At 39.5% G+C, this 21841-nt stretch overlaps 1 protein-coding gene across 1 annotated transcript in view; it reads left to right on the forward strand.

The window, feature by feature from the left end:
• Nucleotides 1-2214: 2214 nt before the first annotated feature.
• The window catches only part of Lrrc72 (leucine rich repeat containing 72), a 65894-nt gene continuing 46267 nt past the window's right edge, over nt 2215-21841 (forward strand). The window contains exons 1-3 of the mRNA XM_003469833.4: nt 2215-2349; nt 8197-8270; nt 16234-16303. Coding sequence (XP_003469881.3) covers nt 2215-2349; nt 8197-8270; nt 16234-16303 — 279 coding nt within the window. The remainder of the gene's footprint in view (nt 2350-8196; nt 8271-16233; nt 16304-21841) is intronic.

Consider the following 21841-nt stretch of genomic DNA (forward strand, 5'->3'; position numbering starts at 1 on the left):
CTGAACTTTCAACTTCTTTATTTTACTGTTGAAGAAACTGAGGCCAGAGAGCAGTAAGTGGCTCGAAATTGGCTAACAACTAGTTAATGTCAGAGCTGAGACTAAACCCCACATGCCCTGACTTGGAGCACAGGGCTCTTTCTTCTTATCCAAACCCACATATGTGATACGATAGAGCTTTCAAACCGGGGTATGCATACCCCTGCAGGCAATGGCATCTCGCCAGGGAGGGAAAGCCACAGGATAAACACAGGGTGTCTTGCTTCAGTGTAAATATTACTCAAAGATTTGAGGAGAGTCAGAGGAGCCACTTTATTTTTATATTAAAACAAGATTGACTGCGAAAGAGAATGCACATAGTACGTGAATTTTTAAAATTTTAGGCAGGGTTCCTCCATCAACAATCCCACCTAAGGTAAAAATTTTCTACTCACTCTGCTAGGGATAATTCTTTAGTAAAAACTTACCCCACCAATAGGAGGATGCCTATGAAAGAGTTTTATTCAAGAAGTGCCTTTATTAACCTCTGTCCTTGATATTTCATAGTTAAATTTGCACTATTTTAGCCTTTGTAAGTATTAAGTTATAAATTTTTCTTGAAGAAGGAAACACATTAAGGCTTTATAGTTAATGAGTTTTTGAGTTGATTTCCTAAGAAAATGTTTTGTGGGTTTTTAAAAATTTTCTTTTAGTGTAAGATAAAGAGGTTTAAAGTAAACAGAAAACAAATATATAAAATGTGATTTTTATAGAAATTAACTGGTTAGTGGTTCACCTCTGTAATATTTCAGTAAACCTATTTTGTACATGCTTCTTAAAAATTTGCATTTGTGTGAGGCACAAATGTGACCAAATAGTATTTCTACTTTTCTATGTAGCATATTCATGAATTATATCTGAAATGCTACTAGGAATATTAATACCAAAAATGAAAGAATAGATTATTGTAAATACCTTTAAAGTAGTGCATTCCCTTCACCCGATTTTTATTTCTGTAATAACAACTACTTAAATGAGAGTTTTTAGATGATTACTTCTCCAGGATAACTTGAAGGGCTCTTCCTCCTGCTCCAGGCCCAAATTCGTTTTGTTGTTGTTGTTGTTGGTGGTGGTGGTGGTGGTGGTGGTGGTGCTGCTGTTTGGTTTGACTCTGGGTTTCACCGTGCAGTTTAGGCTGGCTACAGTTTAAACTCTCCATGAACTGATATAGATCCTCCTGCCTCAACCTGCCCCTAAAGTCCTGAGATTACAGGCATGTGCCGCAACGCCGGGCTCTGAATTCTTTTTAAAAGCCCTGAAAGGGCATATTCTTGCCTTCTCATCTAGGACATTTGTATTACTCTATTTTCAACACTCGTTTTTAAAAATGTAAGTAAATGGACTCATTTCAAGCAGCTACGTGTGATTCCCAGATTTCATTTTCAAATATGATGCCAAGAAGCCAATTCATTCATTTCCATCAACATTTATTAACTACAACTGCTAGGCCCCCGAATAAGCCAGAGTTATCACCACCAAGATCCCGCCTCCCAAGATACCCAAGAGAAAGGGCAACCAGACTCACACCCAAATGAGGTTGTAGAATAGTCTATGCTGGAGATCCCAACACAGACAGGGGATATATTCGTGTATTTTAGACACACAGACGACAGACAAACTATTTTCCCCCAAGACTAGAGGATGCCTGCCAAACAACGGCTCAGTTTATGCTTTTTACTAGAGCAAGGACTTTTCTGCTACTGACTCAATACATCCCTGATCTGAGCCAACAAGCCCAACAGGAAATTTCATTTTTCTGCGTCCATGGAGCCCTGGGGGAGCCTTAATCCAGCCACCTCCACCTGCATCTCCTTCGTGTATCTGGGTCCCCCATGAGGCAAGCAACGTCCTCGCCACGGTAGAAGCTGTCAGGGGGCACCAGAAGTCCAGCTTTTAAAATGTATCTTGCTCCAGCTTCCATGGCGCTCCCACTCTCCACGCGTGACCGGTGGACACCACACACCTCCGTCTTCAGGAGCCTGACCCCGCCGACGCTCAGACCTGGCGTCCTGGACCTGGGTCCTGGCAGCCGGGCACACACAGCCCCCCAGCTGTTCTGCCGGGAAGCCCAAGGGCACCTCGCTGCCCGCCAAGGGGCACTGCAGAAGCCTCGGTCTCCCCGCTGGAGATTGGCTTTGAGACCGCTGCAAGCCACAAGCATTTGGTGACGGAACAATGGGCCTGGCAGGGTCATCGGCGCCGCCTGCGCCCCCGCGTCCTAGAGTCTTGGAACCGCACCCCATGCCCCGCACCTTACCGAAACGCAGTCCCCCTCGGGCCTCCGAGCCTGCCCTGCTCAGCAGCCTCCAGGTAAGCGACCCTGACACCCAGCACCAGCACCCTGCCTGCCACAGGCCGACCTTGGGTCAGGGGGCCCACTCAGTCCTGCTACTGGACCAGAGGTCCCCAATTTCCAGGGTCTAAGTTGAGGACTGTCTGGATCCACAGTTAATAGGCTGACCTCGCTGAGCATCCTCTACTGCTATATCAAGGGTGGCTTAGAGATTAACACATCACTAATTAAGGACTCCTGAGTCTCAACACACAGTTACATATACATTACTGCATATGCACGCTCCTGATACTGGGCTATGTACATGGACTGCAAATATGAGGTGTGATCCAAGTATACCATCAATGATTAAATTTTAAATAACTTATTACAGTGAAAGACATTCCCATTAATTCCTCTCAAAATGCTTTCCCTCACCTATCCTATCCCATCTTCTCATTAATCTCTGAAGCACTTCTGAAGTCGCCTTTCCTGAGTGTCTTTCAGAGATGTGATTAAAAATACAGGAAAGCACCAGCAGAGAGGAAGCGATCCAACTGAAAAGCAGGCTGACTTGTCTGCAGCGCCTTGGAACTAGTGTGATAAAACCAGGCTGAGAGTTTTAAAATCAGTTTAAAGCTACTCACACTAAGTCCCCATGTGTGGTGCGTGTTGCCTGTAGGTATTAGAACTGAGTATCAGAGAGGATATTTTCTTTTAAGGACTTTAATGCAGATTTCGTTCTTCAAGATGTTAATAATCCTGTATTTTAACAGCATTTTTGTGTTGTATCTGGGTTGTAAGTGACTGGGTAGTGAAGGAATTGCTCACTCCTTTGACGCATGTAACTGCTCAGCTCTCATTGCTGCAACCCACGTGGCTCTTGAGGTTCCTGGGGCAGAGGATGAGAAAGTAAAGAGACAAAGCTGGGGTCAGGTGGAGCCCTTTCTGTCCTAACCAGAAGAAAGGAACTGCTCAACCACTGCAGCAGAAGGATACTGTCAATTTCAACACCCCTGCCCAGCAACATGTTTGCCTGGCTGGCCTGGGCCCTTTGCCTTCCTGGAGCTGGAACAGGTTGTTTACTGGCTTGCTTCGGGTTCTCTGTGTTTTCAGGGCTGGCCTTGCCGTGCCCCACACACATGATCACTCTCTGGCTGCAACAGCTCCCAGTACGGCTTACCTCCCTGACCTCTCTGATGAGATCTGCATTTGCACCTGCAGCTTTCTCCTGGCTGTCTTGTCTTCTGCGTTCCACCAGGGCTCCAACCTCCGCACTTCCCAGCTGACCTCCTCGTTATCAAGTCGTCCTCACATCACCTCAGCTGAGACTTCCCTGCACTTACTGGCTCCTGCAATACCTCACCAGTTCCCCTAGGTGTTCACACAGGCAGCCTCCTGTCTGTTTACTGCCCTCCCCCGCTGCCACCACCCTGCTGGCTGATGAGCTCCACCTTGGTGTTACAGAGGTGCCCTTGCTTCCTGTCTGCCCCTTTGGCTGCACAGCCAACCTGGATCCTGCCAAATGGAGTAACTAAGCACCTGGGTTTAGGGTACCAACATGCAAGAAAAGGATGAAAATGCTTTTGTAATAAGTTCATATCTGGTATTCTTTAAAAGATTGATGTGGTTATCATGGGAAAAATAAGAGTTCTGTTGGACTTTCTTACATGGCTTTTATCATGCAGTTAATTCGTATATATGTTTTTCATATGTATGTATATATGTGTAGAGGTCATATAAAATCAAGTTAATTTAAATGAGTTTGCAGAAACTATGTGAGTTTTTAGAGTTCTGCAAGCCGATAGAAGCTTTTCTTGGGCGCTCATCAGGTGCACACTCCCAAGCCTAAATTTCAAAGTTAGCGCTTATAACATGACCCCAATCTACCTTCCTTTATTTGTTTCTTACAGCTGACTTCCGCATGCCTTTCATTACAGCGAAGTCACTACAGCTTCCCAAGTCTCAAGCCCTTCTTCCATCAACAGGCTCTTTTCTTCTAACCCTTGAAGGTCCTTCTGTTGGACCTGGCCGGAAGTCATCTTCTTCCCTGGATTTGCCAGGGTGTTTCCACTTCTTGTAGCCCTTACCATTAGCAACCTCCTTTTACAGTATTTCATGTCCCTTCCTTCTGCCACCACGAGTTAGGCTTGTATACAGCAGGCATCTTTCACTCAGTTCATTGCTACATTCATAGCTAATCGCAGATCAGTCAAACTACTCACAATCTAAGCTAAGCGCTCCGTAGTTTATGGTTTAACAAATGGCTGAGCGAATCTGTTTGGACTATTTTTAAATATGTTCATCTCAAAGAAGGCTTGTTGTATACAGTCACCGTAGAAAGTGATATGGCAGTTTTTCAAAAAATTAAACTCAGGATTACCGTCTAACCCAATAATTCCACTTCTGTATATTTGCCCAGATGAAGTACCCAAGTTCAGGCAGGAAACTGCACAGATCTTTGTACACTATGTTCACAGTAGCATTGTTTGTGATAGCCAGAACAAGAATCAACCTGTGTCCACTGACAGATGCATGGGCAAAGAAAACATGGTTAAAACACAGTAGAATATTAGTCTTTAGAATGAACAACATTCTGACACATGCTATCGTATAAATAAATGATTCTTGACATTATGTTAAGGGAAATCAGCCAGTCGCACATGGACAAATTCTGTTCACTTCCATGGAGTACCGAGAGTGCTCAAACCCGTAGAGATAGAGTAGAGTAACAGTTGCCTTGGGCTGGAGGGAGGAGAAAGTAAGGAGTCTGTATTTAAGGGGTGCAGAGCTTCAGGTACAGAGGACAAGTTCTGGAAGTGGATGGTGCATGAGTCTCACAGAATTAGGAATGTACTTGCTGTGAATGGACTTAATACCACAGGTTCATCAACGGTGTGTGTGTTTGACAACATTATAAGTAACAGGGAAGGGGAGCTTTCTGGGGCTCTTTAGGGGAAGGAAGGAGTGTGCCACTGGGAAAGCTGGGTGTGGACTGGTGCCCAAAGCCACCCTCCTGCCAGTCCGCTGGAGCCTGAAACTGCTTGGCATACTTTCACATCCCTCGGCAACTTTGGTAGTAATATTTTGTTGCAAAATTGCTGATTGGAAAGAAACATTCCATGATAGAGTTGTGTGAGTAATTAATTATGCCAGTGATTTACATATTATGCAGCTATTTTCTGTTCCCTCTGTACAGCTTATAAATAAATCTTTATTCATTGGTTAAAATTTTCAAAACAAGTATTACTTTCTGATTATCAAATTAATGTGTTTGTTATAAAACATTCAAACATTTTTAAATGTATTACCAGCAAGCCCCCAGGTAATACATTGCACACACCTATATTCCCAGCTTCAGGAGCTGAGGCTGAGGCAGGAGGATCGCTTAAACCCACAAGTAACAGAAAGAACCTGTTTCATAATACAAAAATATATCGCCTGAAAAGCAAAACTCTCTCATGATCTCAAGTGATAGCTTTAAGTAACAATTGGAAATGTGTGCATTTTGTATGCATACAGATTTTATTTTTAACAAAAACATTGTTTCACTTATATAGGTTACTCTGCCTCTTACTTTTCTACATAGAAACACATGGTCCATATCTGTGTATGTCTAGATACCTACCAGTATTAGAATTCTTTAGAGAAATATAACCAATAAAGATGCATATACCAGAAAGGATTTATTTATGGGAGACTAGCTTCTTGATTAAAAAGGCTGACAAGCCCTGCAATCTGCTGGCTACAAGCTGGTAGTTCAGGAAATCCAGGGGGGTAAGAAAGCTCAAGTCCACAGGCTGAGCACTGGTCTGCAGGGAGGTGAGGTTGTGAGACCCTGCTGTAGAAGAAAATATAAATTTGTCCTTCCTCTGCGTTTTTGTTCTGTTTTTGGCCCTTGTTAGATTAGTGATGCCCACCCATATCAGTGACCTCCTTTACACACTTTATAATTCAAATGCCAACCTCTTCCAAAAACATGCACAGACATGCACAGAAAACTGTTTTACCAGCTATCTGACCCTCTGTTAGCCCAGTTATGCTGATACATAAAATTAGCCATCATGTGAATCTCTCTGTGTTTTTAAAGCTTCTGCACAACACAAGGTCACACATTAGTCTATGCTACAGTCATTGGGCATGTTTCGCACCCACAGATAGAGCATGCAGAAATGAACAACCATGCATTTTCTCTGTGTACAATGCATTTTTCTCTGTGTACATACATGTATGCATCTGAGTAATGGAGGTGAATAGCAATAAAGTTGGTTTCTCTTATACGAGAAACACAAAGTGTAAATAAAAAGCAAAATGAAAGAGAGGAAATAGGAAACAGGGAGGTAGAACTTTTACAAATGGGAAGGGGACCAAGAGATGAAGGGAGAAGGGAGGGAGGACAGGAGAGGCAAAAGGGTGAAAAAGGAGTTAAGATGTGTCCTAAGTGCCAGCTCCCCGCAGCGAATGCCATCGTTATGTGCTACAAACGCACTAATAAAAACTTTAAATGGAAACAATTAAATCAAATAAAAATAGAATTCTCAGAAAAAGTACATTTACAGTTTTAACAGATGACTGCATAATTTTAATTCTATTTTGACTGGCATCAACCACCCAAACACTTTAGAAAATTGAGATTGACTATACATAGCAGAGACCAAACGTCTTGGTAGTTAAAATTAAAATACCTAGATCAGAACAGCTAAGCCTGATCCAATGAGCTTTTCCAAAATGCAGCTTGTAATAAAAATCGCCTGATAAGAATACCTAAGCCTGAGCCTATAAATTCTCCAAGCCCCTACGTTCAGCTTGCTTAGCAAGAACTCAACGGAATTTACAACTGTAACTCTATAACTGTCTTCTATTATTAGGACCCCTACCTTCCTCGCTGCTTTAAATATTCATTCATATCATCAAATTTAACTCTCCTTAAAACTCTCAACTAAATGTGAAAAAATTCCCCCTGACATTACAACCTTACCACCCACAGCAAATCCAGCAGAAATCTGGTGATTATTTCACTCCTAAGCATTCAATATTTTTTATATTTCAGAATTGCAACAGTTACACTTTTTACTTCTGTTATGTCTTTTTAGCTCTGCTCTTTTGTGGCAAGACAGGCTCTAATTTTTCCATATCATTTTAAGTAATGTGGCCTGTAAATATTATTTTGTTAATTAGTAAGGAAACTAAGAAAAAGCACGTCAATAGTTATTGCTGAATTTGTGTTTTCCAAGCAAAAACCTATGAAAAGAAAGTTGCTGTTTTTTCACAAAAATTACCACAATATGAATTTGTTAATAACTCATGAAAAATGAAGTTAATCAGAGCAAAATACTTTTATTTACTTATTCAGAGAAAAATGGTATTTATTCACTCACTTATTCATTTGTTTGATATTTGAGAACTTACTGGGTGTCTGGCATGATATGGGTTGTTAAAAAAGAATTTGCTATAACAATATATATTATATTCTATCCAACTCAATTCCAACCCAATACTAAATGTCTTTAAAATATAGGAATCCTATAAAATGTTAATTATTTACATTTGAAAGAACAGCTAAGAATAATTTTTAAAACCCAATTACCCTGCCTCTCAGAAAATCAAAAATTTATTTTTGGTGTATTTGCACATTTTTTCTCTCTGATTAAAAATTATTTACATGTCTCTGTCCTGGATCTGTGCAGGATTAAGAGTAATGAAATTCAACCACAAAAAAGAGTAAATAATATATAATTGTAGTGTTAGAATTTATCATTTTAGAGTGGTTGACTCCAAATTCACCTTTCTTTGATCTCCTTGTAGATCTATTGTCATTGACTGCAAATGCCTCAGTATTTTTGCTCATTGGAATGTGGTTTGACAGATTAATTATATGTTATCAGGCAATTGAAGATCAGCTAAAGATATATGGTTACAAGAGGGATGCTGATGTCTTTGAGCTGTTCCTCTCTCAAAAGTAAGTGTACTTTATGTTTTTTAAAAAAGAGTATCCTGTTAGAGTCTCCCATAGATTCCAATGTTCTTTTCTATTTCCTCTCCCACCTCAAGGACTGGATGAACAACCTCATTCTAATTACTTATTATTATGATGGATCCACTCTTTTTATTGGAGAGAAACAAATGAAATGGATAGAAACAAAGATTAAGGAACCAGGCTGAGTTTGAATGCCAGCTCTATCTTTTCTACTGGATGATCTTAAGATAGTACATAAACTTTCTGTTAAGATTGTCATTTCTAGCAAATGAAAAACATAGAATACCTGGTTAAAGCTTAATTTTAGATGAACAATAAATATAATTTCTTCAGTATTGTATGTCCCACACAGTATTTAGGAAATTTGTTTCTCTGAAACTCAAATGCAACCTGGTACCCTGTATATTACCTTGCGACTGACTCAGTTTCCTGAGTATAATAATACTGTTTTATTCATAGGGTTGTATGGAGATTAGGTGAGTTAGTAAAAGAAGTAGTCCTGGTATCCAGTGAACACTCGGTTGTCAGTATAGTTAATATTTACTATTATTAGGACTCATGATCCATTTATACTCCTATATTATAATAACTCTTATTTTGCTATGACCCTGAACAACTCCTATATTAACCTTAACAAAAAATAGGAAAATCCCACCACCACCATGTTATGATGCAGTAAGAAGCCCTTTGCCAGATGTGGAGCCTGTGACTTCTAACTGCCCAGCCCCTGGAACTGTAAGACACAATTTGTATTCTCTATAAATTATTCATTTTCAGATATTCTGTCATGGCAACATGTATTAGTCAGCTTTCATAGTATTGAGATACAATTGCTTAATACTCAAAGGACAAGTTCAATCTGGCTCACGGTTTCAAGGGTGCAGTCCATTATCAGCTGTTCCAAGGCAGGAACATCATGGCAGAAGGATGTAGTGGACCAAAACTGCTCAATTCTCAGCATCCAAGAAATGGAGCAGGAGAACAGTGCCAGGAAAGAAGGATCCCAGAACCAAATATAGACTCAAAAGGCCCCTCTCAGGAGCCAGGTGCACTGAAGTGTGCTTCACTGTATTTCCGTATGGTTCCTAAGCCATTCAAGCTGACAATCCAGTTTAACCATCACACAGCACAAAAAGGACTTAGACTCCATTCCTACTCTTCATTTTCTTCCTTTATGTTCTTACGTCATTGTGAATTCTATGTATTATTTTAAAATAGGCTTGTCATATTTTTACTCCTATATAATCTTCAAATCTCAGCTTCTTCATAAAGAAAATGCCCTAGTTTATCAATGAACTGGTCAATTTTATCTCTAGTGATGTGAGTAAGTTCTTTATTAATAAACATATTTAGTTCACTATAATTAAATATTTATTCTTAATGTATTAGTACAGAAAAAAATGTTCATCTTTGAGGCAGCCCTGAATATATGGGAAGTAAGGGAATAAAGTGATGAGTAATTTGAAATTTTAAACACATACATATTGTAGAATGGAACAGATGTAATAAAATATTCAGACAGACTTAAGGTCATGCTTTGATCCTCTCCATAGGTAATCTAAGTATTTTGATTTTGATTGTACACTATTGATCACTAGGGTGAGTAGATTAGTTTTAAAACATTAGAAAAATAGAAAGCTACAATATTGATCCTCTGTCCATAGATATTTAATGATTTTGTATGATGGACAATACCTTTTATAACCATGAAATACTAGATTACAATTTAATATAGCTGGGGGCAAATATTTTACAGTCCATAAACAAATAAGGAAAATGAAATGGCTGTTTTCTGAAGTCTCTGTTGCCCTTGAAAAATGAAAAGAGTTTTATCAGTGTCTCCATGGGTAATCCTGGAGCTCACACCATGATGAGTGATGGATCATTATCAGCAGTAGTCATTGCCATCATTAGTAAAACTGTTTTCATTGTCTTCAGTTGACTTCACCTTAAAATTTAACAGCTTACAATTGATTTAGAACAGGCTTTTATGAGCAAAATAAAACTTTCCAATTTAAAAGAGTTGAAATTCCCTGAAAAAAAGTGAATCGCTTATGTCTAAGAGCTGAAAATTCAGTATTGATGTTGCTACAAGAAAATTAACAGCACCTTAACACAGTTAGTATTTTGAAGTATTAATGTATTAAAACAAAGTTTGTGTGAAATCTTCTAATTACCTCTTGAGATCCTTTGAAGCTACCATAAACAACTGCTTTTTATTCATCACCGTAAAAGGTGGTGCTAATGTGCTACCATTCCTGCCCAATGCAACAGTTAGGGCCCACCGAGGTCCAAGTGCTATTTCCCAGAAAGAAATCGCAGAACCTCAGTAAAAGAGAGCATATTAAGTGTGTAAATTTCCAACTGAAAGTTGCTTTAGAGGAGCATAGAATATTTCATGGTGCTAGAGAAGTGCACGAAGACTAATGCCACATGTCAGAAAGACTTGGGGGTTCTTTTAAAAGTCCTCAGCTTGGGTACTTTGAGAATTTTTAAAAAATTGATAAGAATTAAGAAAAATCTACAGGAATTCTGAAAATAGTGGCTTGATAGGTAGCAGGGTAGAGAGCCTCTCTGAGATAAACAACTCAGACGTTAAAAACAATTTAACGACATGGAGAAGACCAGATGAAAGAAGAGGGATTCTCATGACCCAGGAAGAAACTGAGGAAAAAGAAAAAGAAAGAAAGAAAGGAAAAATACAGGTGGAGGGCTGGAGTGAGACACGCTCACTGGGACGCATCCCATGCTGTCCTGGGAACACCATGGAGTCAAATGATTACAGTAGCACTAAAGTCGCAGCCGCTGATAATGGGAGTTAGTGAGTCTGGGGGCCTTGGCAGGCGTGGAGTGGAGCCAAGGTGGAGAGCTGCATTAATTCTCGGTGAGTGCTGGAAATTAGGTTGTGTGGCAGATGTGGCTTCCTGGAGGACATATTGGAATTGGGCAGGACAGGCTTGAGCCTGGAGCCGTGGTGGTATCAGTCAGCTGCCCCTGTCCCAGAGAGACTGGTGGGACCTGCGTGGGCTGGGTCACACCGCTGGTCGGGACTCAATAGCCAGGAACAAAACTGTCCCGAATCTGTGACATCCACACAGCACAGACTAACGTGCTGAAGGCACTCACCAGTTGACTGGCTTAGAAGAGAAAGGCCAGCACACAGTCCCTGCATACACCTCAGATAACAGCAAACTGGAGAGGGCAGCCAGCTCCTAGCCAGCACACTTCAGAAAAACCATAAGCAATACAAAGAGGGCCTGAGACCTCCACCACACACCTGTCTGAAAGAAACCAGAAACATGACAAGAGAAAAAAAATAAGAAAAAACCTCCAGCCACTGACCCTGGGAAAATAAGTCCAGGAGGGGTAAATACAGAAGAGAACCAGTGCAGCAGTCATGCAATGTTGTCCACAACATCAGCAGACATTAAAAAATACCTTTGTGACCTCATAGACCAACTTAAACTGAAATTTTAATCCAAGTGAGGCAAAATATAAAGATTAAGAAAAGAAATGCTAAGCCCCTCTCAAGAAGACACAGATGAAAGAATGGAGGAACCCAGAAAAAGAAGAGAAACCTTTGGTGAAGAATATAAACAAAATCTAGAATACATGAAACAGATCCAAAGAGATTACCAGGAAATTAAAAAAACTCTTGAAAGCTGGCAAAATGCCTTGCCAGAAACTAAAGTTAGCCTTTCAAAATTTGAAGATAGATTTGCAATGTGTGATCGTGAAAGAAAAGACCTCTTAAAAATAACAAGGAACCAGGAAGTAACAATACAAAGGCTAGAGGACAACAAGAGGATCTATAACTTAAGAATAAAAAAAAATGAGTGAAGAGGCAGGAATAAACACAAATGAATTACAAAGGCTATTCACAGAAATAGTTAAGGAAAACTTCCCAAGCATAGGAAAAGGAAATTATATCCAGATAAATGAGGCATACAAAACTCCAGCCAACTACAACCAAAATAGATCTACACCCAGACATATAATAATCAAGATCCCAGAAATTCACTACAAGAACAGAATATTAAAAGCGGTCAGAGAAGAGAAACACATTCCCTATAAAGAAAAATCCATCAAAATAATGACAGACTTCTCAACACAAACTATCAAATCAAGAGCTTGGAGTGAAGTAGTCCAAGCCCTGAAAGAAAATAACCTCCAACCCAGATTGATGTACCCTGAAAAACTCTCTCTCAAAATTAATGGAGAAACAAGATGTTTCCATGACAAGGAGGAACTGTGGGAGTTTGTGACCATCAACCCAACCCTACAAAAAATACTGAAGAACATTCTTGAGAGAGATAGAAAAAAATACCAGGATTCAGCAACAGTGGCAGAGAGGCCTCAATGAACAGTGCAGACAGTGGAATGAAGGAGAAAAGTAGACAAATTATATCAGAAAAATAGAATAGCAGAGAAGGTTGGCTATAATCTCTAACACAGATGGCCTTGATACACTAACAAAAAGAAACACAAGCAGAGATATTTGATCAGGGGGATAAGATCCATCGAGATGCTCTGAATAGGAAATATACTTAACCTGAAAGAGGGTTAATAAACCGAAAGCCAAAGATGAGAAAACAATGCTCTATGTGACAGGGAACCAGAGAGAAATAGGGACAACTCATCCAGCAGCTGCAGATATATTGGAAAGTCATGAAACTTTTGTGCAGTGGAGAACTACTCAGCTAGAAGGAAGGAAAAGCCTTGAGGCTTTCGTAAGTAAAGGAGTACAGCTCAAGATCAAGCTCAGGGGTAAAAAGGTTCAGCACCACTTAGATAGATAACGGGTTGCCCCCCTAATCTAAAAACTAAAGGAGTTAGTGGGACCCAAAATGTACAAAGCAACCTGAGAAAGGGAAAGGGGAGGAATTGTCTAAAAAGTAAGGCAGAGGACATTGTTAATAGTGTATCAGGATTTAAAAGTCACGGTAGTCCTATCACTCATTTAGTTTGATTTTATTCTCTGCTCCAGTCTGTCTACTCATACTAGATTTGAGGGCACAGACAGCTACCCCAAAAATAGCAGGATATACTGCAGTAACTATCCTTAATTTCCTATTAACTTAATCTGAAGCCCTGTGTTACTTATATTGTCTTACTATGACTGATCTTATTTGAATCTGGTTTGTTGTTTTGTCTTGACTGATTTTATTTGAATTTGGTATGCTTGATAATATCAAGTCTAAGAGTAGAGGCAACTACTCTGAAGATGACAAGATGCAATAAGATACCCATTCCGGTTTGATTATTAACTGCTTTTGAAGTCTCTGAAGTGTTTTTATTAAAATTGCTATGTAATGCTACGTTCAATTATATTGTACCTGATGATGTAGACAATTCTATTGAAAATAACAAGAGACAGCATAGTAACTACTGTAGATCACCTAGTATTGTGGTTTTATATGTCTTCTTCACTTCATGTTTTTCTAGGAGTTTATTTTGCTGTCTTGTTTTAATCTGTTTTTCCCCTATAATACAGAAAGGATAGGTATACATGTAGAAATTCACACATGTGGAGAATTTCTAAACAGTTTACGGGAACAGATTATATAATACACTATGTAGTCAACAGATACTCTGAAGAAGAGACACTAAAGATACCCAGTGCTAATTCTATAGCATTATGATATAAAATCTAGCAATATTCACTGTTCAGAGTGATGTGAGTCTAGTCTCTTATGTTTAATTTCAACATATGTAAAGATATGGACAGCTATTTTGAAGAGAACGAGAGACATTATGGCAGTCATTGTTGACTTCCCTATTGTCTGGTCTTGAAGACCTAAAAAGCCTTCATCATCCTGTTCTGATTAGTTTAGTACTATAATGTTCAGTATGTATTCACTGTGTGTGAAGATGGGGACAACTATTTGGAAGAAAACAAGAGATTTAAAATTGTTTCCTTATTATCTCTTTTGCTGTTTTATTCTGTTTAATTTTACCCTCTTTAAAAAAAAAGAATTAAGAAAAATCTGTGTAAATCCAGACAGTGTGTAAAGAGAATGAGGGAGAGAAAGAGGAGAAATGGGCAGCTACTCTTTATAGGAAGGTATCCATTAATCATGTCAAAAGAATGAGAAAATTATAAAAATCATAACTTTACAATCTCAGATCAATTACTTCAGGTAGGAATTGTCAATTGATGCTAATCCCATTAGACAGTTTTTAGGGGACATGATCTACATGTGGGGTCCAAGTTCAGCCACACATAGTACTTTGCAATTACAAAATTTGTACTTTGATGGTAAAGAGACCTGGCGTACACCGCCTTAACCAAGTGACTGAGCTTGGCTTTACCGAGAGTGAGATGAACTGGCCCCTGCTGAGCGGCAGTTACCACCAGTGTCACTGAGAAGTGATCTAGCTTGAATTTAATTATGAGAAAACCAGCAGACCAATTAAGAACTGGGGCATTCCTTCAGACAACTCTTTTGGACACTTCGAAAAGTCAATTTTAGCAGGGAAAAAAGGTGGCGAAATTGTAACAGACTGAAAGATTGTGCATTGAACACCATATGTGAATGCTGATGGAATTCGGAGGAACTATAAATGAAATCTAGGGTCAGTAGGGAAATCTGAATGTAAGCGGTAAATTAGATGACACTATGGAATTCAACTTTATCTTCTTAGATGTGATAAAGGTATTGTGACTAGAATGTCCTGATTTGTAAGATATACATTCTGAATTTTTCATAAGTGACAAGCCTATGATAATAAGCCTGCAAGTCATTTTTAAATGACTCACCAAAGAAATTATATATATATATATATATATATATATATATATATATGATCTGTTATACAAATAGAGTGAGAAGAATATTAAAAATTATAAAAGATCTTATAGTGTTCATTCCTTCAACTTTTCTTAGGTTTGAAATCTGTCAATCCAAAAATTGGTTAGAAAAGTTTATGTTGCTCAGAAATATTGTTTGCCGGTTACATTAAAAAATGTATGTTACCATAAAAACTAGGGACATTTCAGTCTGTCAAGGTTCCAAGGTTAGAAGTAATTGTGAGAGGATGTTACAGTACATGCTATGTGTGATAAATAAAAGAAACGTATGTATAAGTCCTTGGGATCCACAATACTGCTGGAAGTGGGGGATCTGAAGACTCTGGGCCATGTCGGGCAGACGGTCAGCTCTCCTCAGAGGCCCGGCCTTTCCTGCTGACAGCCCGCTCTGAGTCCTCTGCACCTGGCCCTTTGTTCAGTGAGCTGCATCAGACAAAGGCCACGCCACATGGACAGCTGGAATCCACGCAGTCCAGCAGGGCTGGTAATACACTGACTCCACAGCTAATAAACAAGAAAGCACCCTTCTCAGTCCTAACTTTTGGTGTCCTGCAAATTTCAGTTCCTAAGTCCAACCTGGTTAAGCTCAGGACTGGCCCCAAAGTGAAAGCCCTATAGAAAACACTGAAGCAAGAGCTAATTGTGTTGTTCTACACTCACCTAAAAATCCAATATCTTCTTTACTTTACTTTCTCCCTCTGCCCTCTCCCCAGTGAAATTTGTTTTGAAATAAGATTGCAATAAATTTAGTCATTGTGAGATATGAATTTCTGCTACTGTGCTAATGTGCTCTCTTTGAAGTATGTGTCAGCTACTGTGCTAATGTGCTCTCTTTGAAGTATGTGTCAGCATTAACTAGCTAGTTAGGTTACGCTAACAAATTTCAGAAATTAACAGGCAATGTGACAACAACTTTTTTTCCTTTCTGGATGGTGGCACCAAGGCTCGAATTCATGACCTCTCACTCGCCAGACAGGTGCTTACCCCACTGAACTAAATCCTTCACCCAATGTCAACAATTTTGAAAGGACAGAAAGGCCTTTCTAGTTACAAACAAGCCATCAGACCTCGATAGACAGCCTTATTCATGAGTGAATTAATCATTGCTAATATTCAACCTTTTTTTCTTTCCAGGAAACTGACAGAAGTCGTTGATCTTTCTAGGTTTAGAAAATTAAAATACTTATGGCTTCATCATAACAAGGTAATAGTATATTTTGTCTTTAATAAATTAAATTATCTTAATTTAAAGTTAATATTTAGAAGTATTATCACTTTATACTTACATTTAAGCAGACAAGAAACACATATAACCTAGATATCTGTACATATGTAGCTGGGGTCTGTATATAGAAAAATAAGTATGTATCTGGGATCTTGGGTAAGGACAATCTCTGAGAGTCTATTAGAGTGCAATTTTACTCCTGTCTCCTACCTCCTGGGAAGCTGTTCAACGGAGACTACTTCTTCCCTGGATCCCAGAAGAAAACCTGGACAGTGCTATGACTCTTCTCCTAGAGAACACAAAAATCCTGTAATCTGTTTGGTCACAGTCATAGTCCCATTCATAAATGGGAGCACATTAATCAACTGTCACTCTTCATTCACAAAAGAGACACACAGGCCCTCCCAGCCACAGCAAGGGCCAACTGCAGATGACACCTACCCTCTGCATTAACCAGGGTGATATGGTGGCTGGTGTCCTGCCCCCTTGCCTGCCCCCAGACTGTTCCAGGTTTGGTATGGAGTAGGAGATGGGGGGATGGAGGTAGACAGGCAGGGAAGACGTGGTTATTTTTGCTTTGTATTTCTAGTACTAGCCGGTCTTCCAGGCTGACTTTTATCCTGAGGAGTATTCACAAACTTCTTTGCTAGGGTTTTCAAGACCAACTCCTGTTCTCTGGTCACACCTGACCTCACCTTACCTTTATCCCAGGGCTATTTGCAACTGAGGATCTCTGGACCTTGGCAAACTCTGCCCTGGAGCAGAACCCCTTGCAATGTGCCAGCTCAGCCCTCCTACAGTGTTCCCACGTCCACTCCCCAGGACTCATATCTTTCTTCTGTAGTCAGAGGCCAAGGGTTTGTTGAGCCCTGTTGCTACTCAAGCTGATTTGCACTCAGGAAGCATTATGCACCAGGCTACCAAGTCCCCAGCTGCAAGGAACAGGCCTCAGACACACAAAGTACAGTCTCTGAAGCTTCTCTTCAAGGACAGGGCTTAGGAGGAAGTACCCTCTCACAGTACAGGCGTAGGTGTGAACTCCAAATGCTTTCCATATAAAAAAGCAAGACTTGACTAAAATGCAAACCCAAACCATCATTATAGTTGTCTAGTCAGGAGGTCATTTTCAACTTTTATTAATGTGGCTTTTTAATAACTTGCATTCTGTTCATTATACACGGATAATTTAGGGCTGGCATTTTGAATTTATGCTTTCCAACACCAGCTGGTTGAAAAAATTACAGCCGTAATCTGCCTGCATGCAGAAGTCCACATTCACACTGCATCTTTAAACAGCCATGTTTCTGAAAATATTTCAATATTTCATCACATTTTGGGGGTTTTTTTAACCAAATGAGTGGAAAATGCAAAATGGTACCACTTCGATATTAACTAAAAGCATAAGTCTCATAAGCTTGAAGTAATTTCTAGAAGAACAAACACAAATACCTCCAAGGCCGGGCAGTTAACAACTGGATTGGAAAGTGCTTGCATTCCCTAAGGGCATTTGAGCTGACTCTGCCACAAATTATCTGGGGTCACAGCCTGCGACCTCTGATTAGCAAAACACAGAACTCATCGGACTCGGCAAAAGTGACTCATCTTTGTGTTTAGTACGCGCTCTTTGTGGTGATGTTTAGTTCACAATGGGTACAAGTGTTGGCATAATATCTGGGGTGAAACAGGGAATTAACATCTTTGTCTCCTGTTTTGGCTTTCTGGGAGTGGACATGTCCGAATGAACTTTCACACAGTTGAACCGCAGATGCATTGTGCACATGGGAAGGGGTTGCATGCTTTGTCAACTGTTTTATTATTTTTTTAATGTTTGGTTTCCTTTTAATTTTTTGTTTTCATATTTTGTCATGGGGGATTGGCACATAATACAGCTTGTTTCTTTTTTTAAATCACCGTCCCACTTCCTCTTTCCTCCTCCTTTAATTCTCCCCCTAACTGTCTTTACATTCTTGTTGCTATTGGTAATCTTCATGCAGAGTTATGGCATGAAATAGCCATATTCATTAAGGTTATTAGGACCTTTACCTGGCATATCTTCACTCTACCTGTTTCCCTATGGCCTCCCCCTTACCAATCACCTTGATTACCCACTATACAGGTAGTTTCCTGGGTTTAGCTATTATAAATTGTGCTGCTGTAAACATTTGTATTTCTGTATCTCTGTAGTCTGATATCTTAAGATCTTTGGAGAAGATATGTAGAAAGTGAGTAACTGGGTCATTTGGAATTCCTAATTTTAGTTCTTCAGGAAAGCTACATTCTGATTTCCATAATGATTGTATTAGTTTATATTTCTACCAACAATGGAGGAGTGTTTCTTCTTCACCACAGCCATGCCAGCATTTGTTAGTTTTGATCTCATGGTGATTGCCCTGCTGTCTGGAGTAAGATGAAATCTTAGCCTTGTTTTAATTTGCATCCCACTGAGATGTGTTTTTTGCATCTTACAGATGTTGAACATTTTCTCATGTATTTGCTGGCCATTTTTATTTCTTCCTTGGTGAAGTATCTGTTCACTTCACTTGCCCATTTCTTGACCGGTTCTTTAATTTTAGGTGATCAAGTTTTTCTTAGTTCTTTATATATTCTAGATACTAGTCCTCTGTCTGAGGAAGACTGAGGAAGACTCTGAGAAGTAGCTGGCAAAAGTTTTTTTCCCATTCTGTAAGTTGTCTCTTCACTCCGCTAATTGATTCTTTAGCAGTACAGAAGTTTTTAGTCTGGTATGATCCTGTTTGTTGATTCCTGCTGTTATTTCTTGTGCAATTGAGGTTCTATTTAGAAAAAAACCTTTGCTACGCCTATGTCTTTAAGTGTTTTACCTATTTTACCTTCCAGTAAGTTCAATATTTCTGTTTTAACGTTTATATCTTTGACCCATTTTGATTTTAATTTAGTACACGGTAAGAGATAGACCAGTTTCAGTCTTCTGCAGGCAGATAACCAGTGTTCCGAGCACCACTTGTTGAGTAGGCTACCTTTCCTCCTCCTCTTCTTATGCTTGGTTATTTCTATGCCACAAACAATGTCATCACCTACTTTGAAACAGATTTGAGTAGCTCATGTAATGTTGAAAGGACATCATGCCTGAAACGAATTCTAAGTGAGGTCCTAGGATAAGCAAATAAGCTAATATGAGATTTCTTATTGGCTGATAATTGCCTGGCTGTGAAGCTTCCCTAGTAGTCATATTCCATTAAAAATTAATATCACAAATTCTACCAGGCTCATTAACCTTTATAGTACTGAACTGAAATTTTGATATAAATATATGTAAAATTTTGATTATGATTTCTTTAAAAATCTAGATTATACACTGTATAATCTTGACCACTATAAGAATACTATACTACTAGAAAATCTGCTGGAAACTTATGGTGAAAATCATTAACATTGATATATATAAAAATAGATATTTAGCATGACATTTCACTAAGGATAACCTGAATTTGTGACTAGCATCATCCTCACATGAGTGAATGTCTGAGACTGTCTTCTATTTAAGAAAAACAAGGAACAAACTTTCAAATAAAATGAATACATCTTTATTTCTTAATTCACTTTTTCATCTCACGGTAGTTACCTAGTAGTTACTGTGAAGACATAAATGATTGTCCACTGTCTACTGATTCTGTCATTTTTTTCTTATCCAACAAAATCTGAGTTTGGATTTTGGCATATACTCTTTCTCCATCTTGATCAAGTAGTTGACTGCATCTAGCTCCAGGAGTGAATCCTGAGGCATCTAAGCCAGTTGGGGTAATGCCACCATTTTGGTGAGTGAATAAATGGGGATGTAACCCAAGTATGGTGGAGGCTCCAGGGTATATCTGCTGGGAGGCTTCTGGAAGATGTTGCCCTATTCCTAAAAAAGAGCACAAGCAAGGAAATCACCTGTTCCCACTTGATGCTTTCTTGCCTGGATGTGAAGGCAGAAACTACCTGTCCTAGTTACTTTTTACTCATTGCTGAGACAAAATACCTGAAGCCCAAGTTGGGAAAGAAAAGTTTTATTTCTTACAGTTTTTGGAGGTTTCAGTCCACACTCAGTTGACTCCAAGACAGGTGGGAATGGCTGGGCCGCAGTTCATGGTGGCTGCAAACAGCAAGCGGGAACCAGCAAAGAGCAAGACACACCTTCTTCCTGCCATTACATCACACCCCTGGCTCCACCCCTTTTGTGGGTGGAGCACTGACATCATCAATCCAAGCGCTAGACAATGAACCAATCACAAATGCACAATGCAAACTCATGAGGCCTGGGGACCACAGACATAAACCATGACACTACCCTACCAACTTAGTGATTCCCACAGTTAAAGGAAGATGAAACCCAGAGAATCGTGGTGAAGGCAAGATTGAGGCTCTCATGATTTCTGTACTCTGGAGGGTGAGATAATAAGTGTCCCTGTCTTCTGTGCTGGCCTGAGTTGAGGTTAGAAATTACTTAGAGCCCAAGTAACTTGATACCGCTTAACCTGTGCTTGTATTATGCTTCTGACAGAATAAGCATTATGATGCCTGCTCTAGTGACAAAATCCAATGGGGTGTAAAGACAATGTTGAGGCATTTTGAAAGTGAGGGAATGGAGTCCAGTTCCACTTGTCAGCTGTCTGTCATGAGAGAGTGGAGCTGCATGGGAGGCAACAAATATATTTGGTTAGTTTGGAGCTAATGATAGAAGGCATTCTTCCAGCCACTGTCTAGTGGATTTTAGCACTTGACCTTCTGGTCTGAACTTGGAGTATCTGGTGAAACAGGCCCAAGATTGATAGTAAGGGCTGCCAGTATCCCAGCTTTCCTAGGTTCCCCCCTTTTTTTTGGGAAAAACATTTCATAATAAATAATAGAAGAATAACCATAGTTGATACACTGCATATTGTTATCTTCACAGTAGTTACTCAGAGTACAAAATATGTGCATAAAAAATTCTCCAAACAACATTAGCACAGACCTTTCATTTCAAGAAATTAAGAGAAACTCCGGGTCCTCCGTTAAACTCTCAGAAGCTGCATACTGCATGGATATTTACTAGTACTAGACCTGGCCTCTGGTGGGATCTTATTTTCCTAATGTCCTAGACATGGTTAACTGTTCTTAGGTGCATATTAACTGAACTCTTCTGAAGCCTCATTTTCCTTACTCAACTTCTAGCCAAGTTTAGATCAACATATTTATCCTTTCTCACCTTTCAGAAGTGGGGTCCACTTCAGACTTTTGACCTAAGTGATTTGCACTGTGTAATTTGGTTAAGTGACACATAATTTGAATAATTTAGTGTGGCACATACTAGTACATATGATCTCCTTCCTTTTTGTCTCATTACTCCAAAATTTTTCTTTGATGGGTTTCTAATAATGAGCTCTCTGTTCATAATAATAGCACCACATGTTAGTATACTCCTATTTCTGGAAAAATAGCAGTACTTTGGTATACTTCTTTTTGTCTTGGGTTGGAGTAACAATTTGATGAAGAACCCATGTGATGTCTTACTAAGGA

This window comes from Cavia porcellus, unplaced genomic scaffold, assembly GCF_034190915.1.
Source record: "Cavia porcellus strain 051 isolate PalLab524CR breed Dunkin Hartley unplaced genomic scaffold, mCavPor4.1 scaffold_2, whole genome shotgun sequence".
Taxonomy (NCBI): Eukaryota; Metazoa; Chordata; class Mammalia; order Rodentia; family Caviidae; genus Cavia; species Cavia porcellus.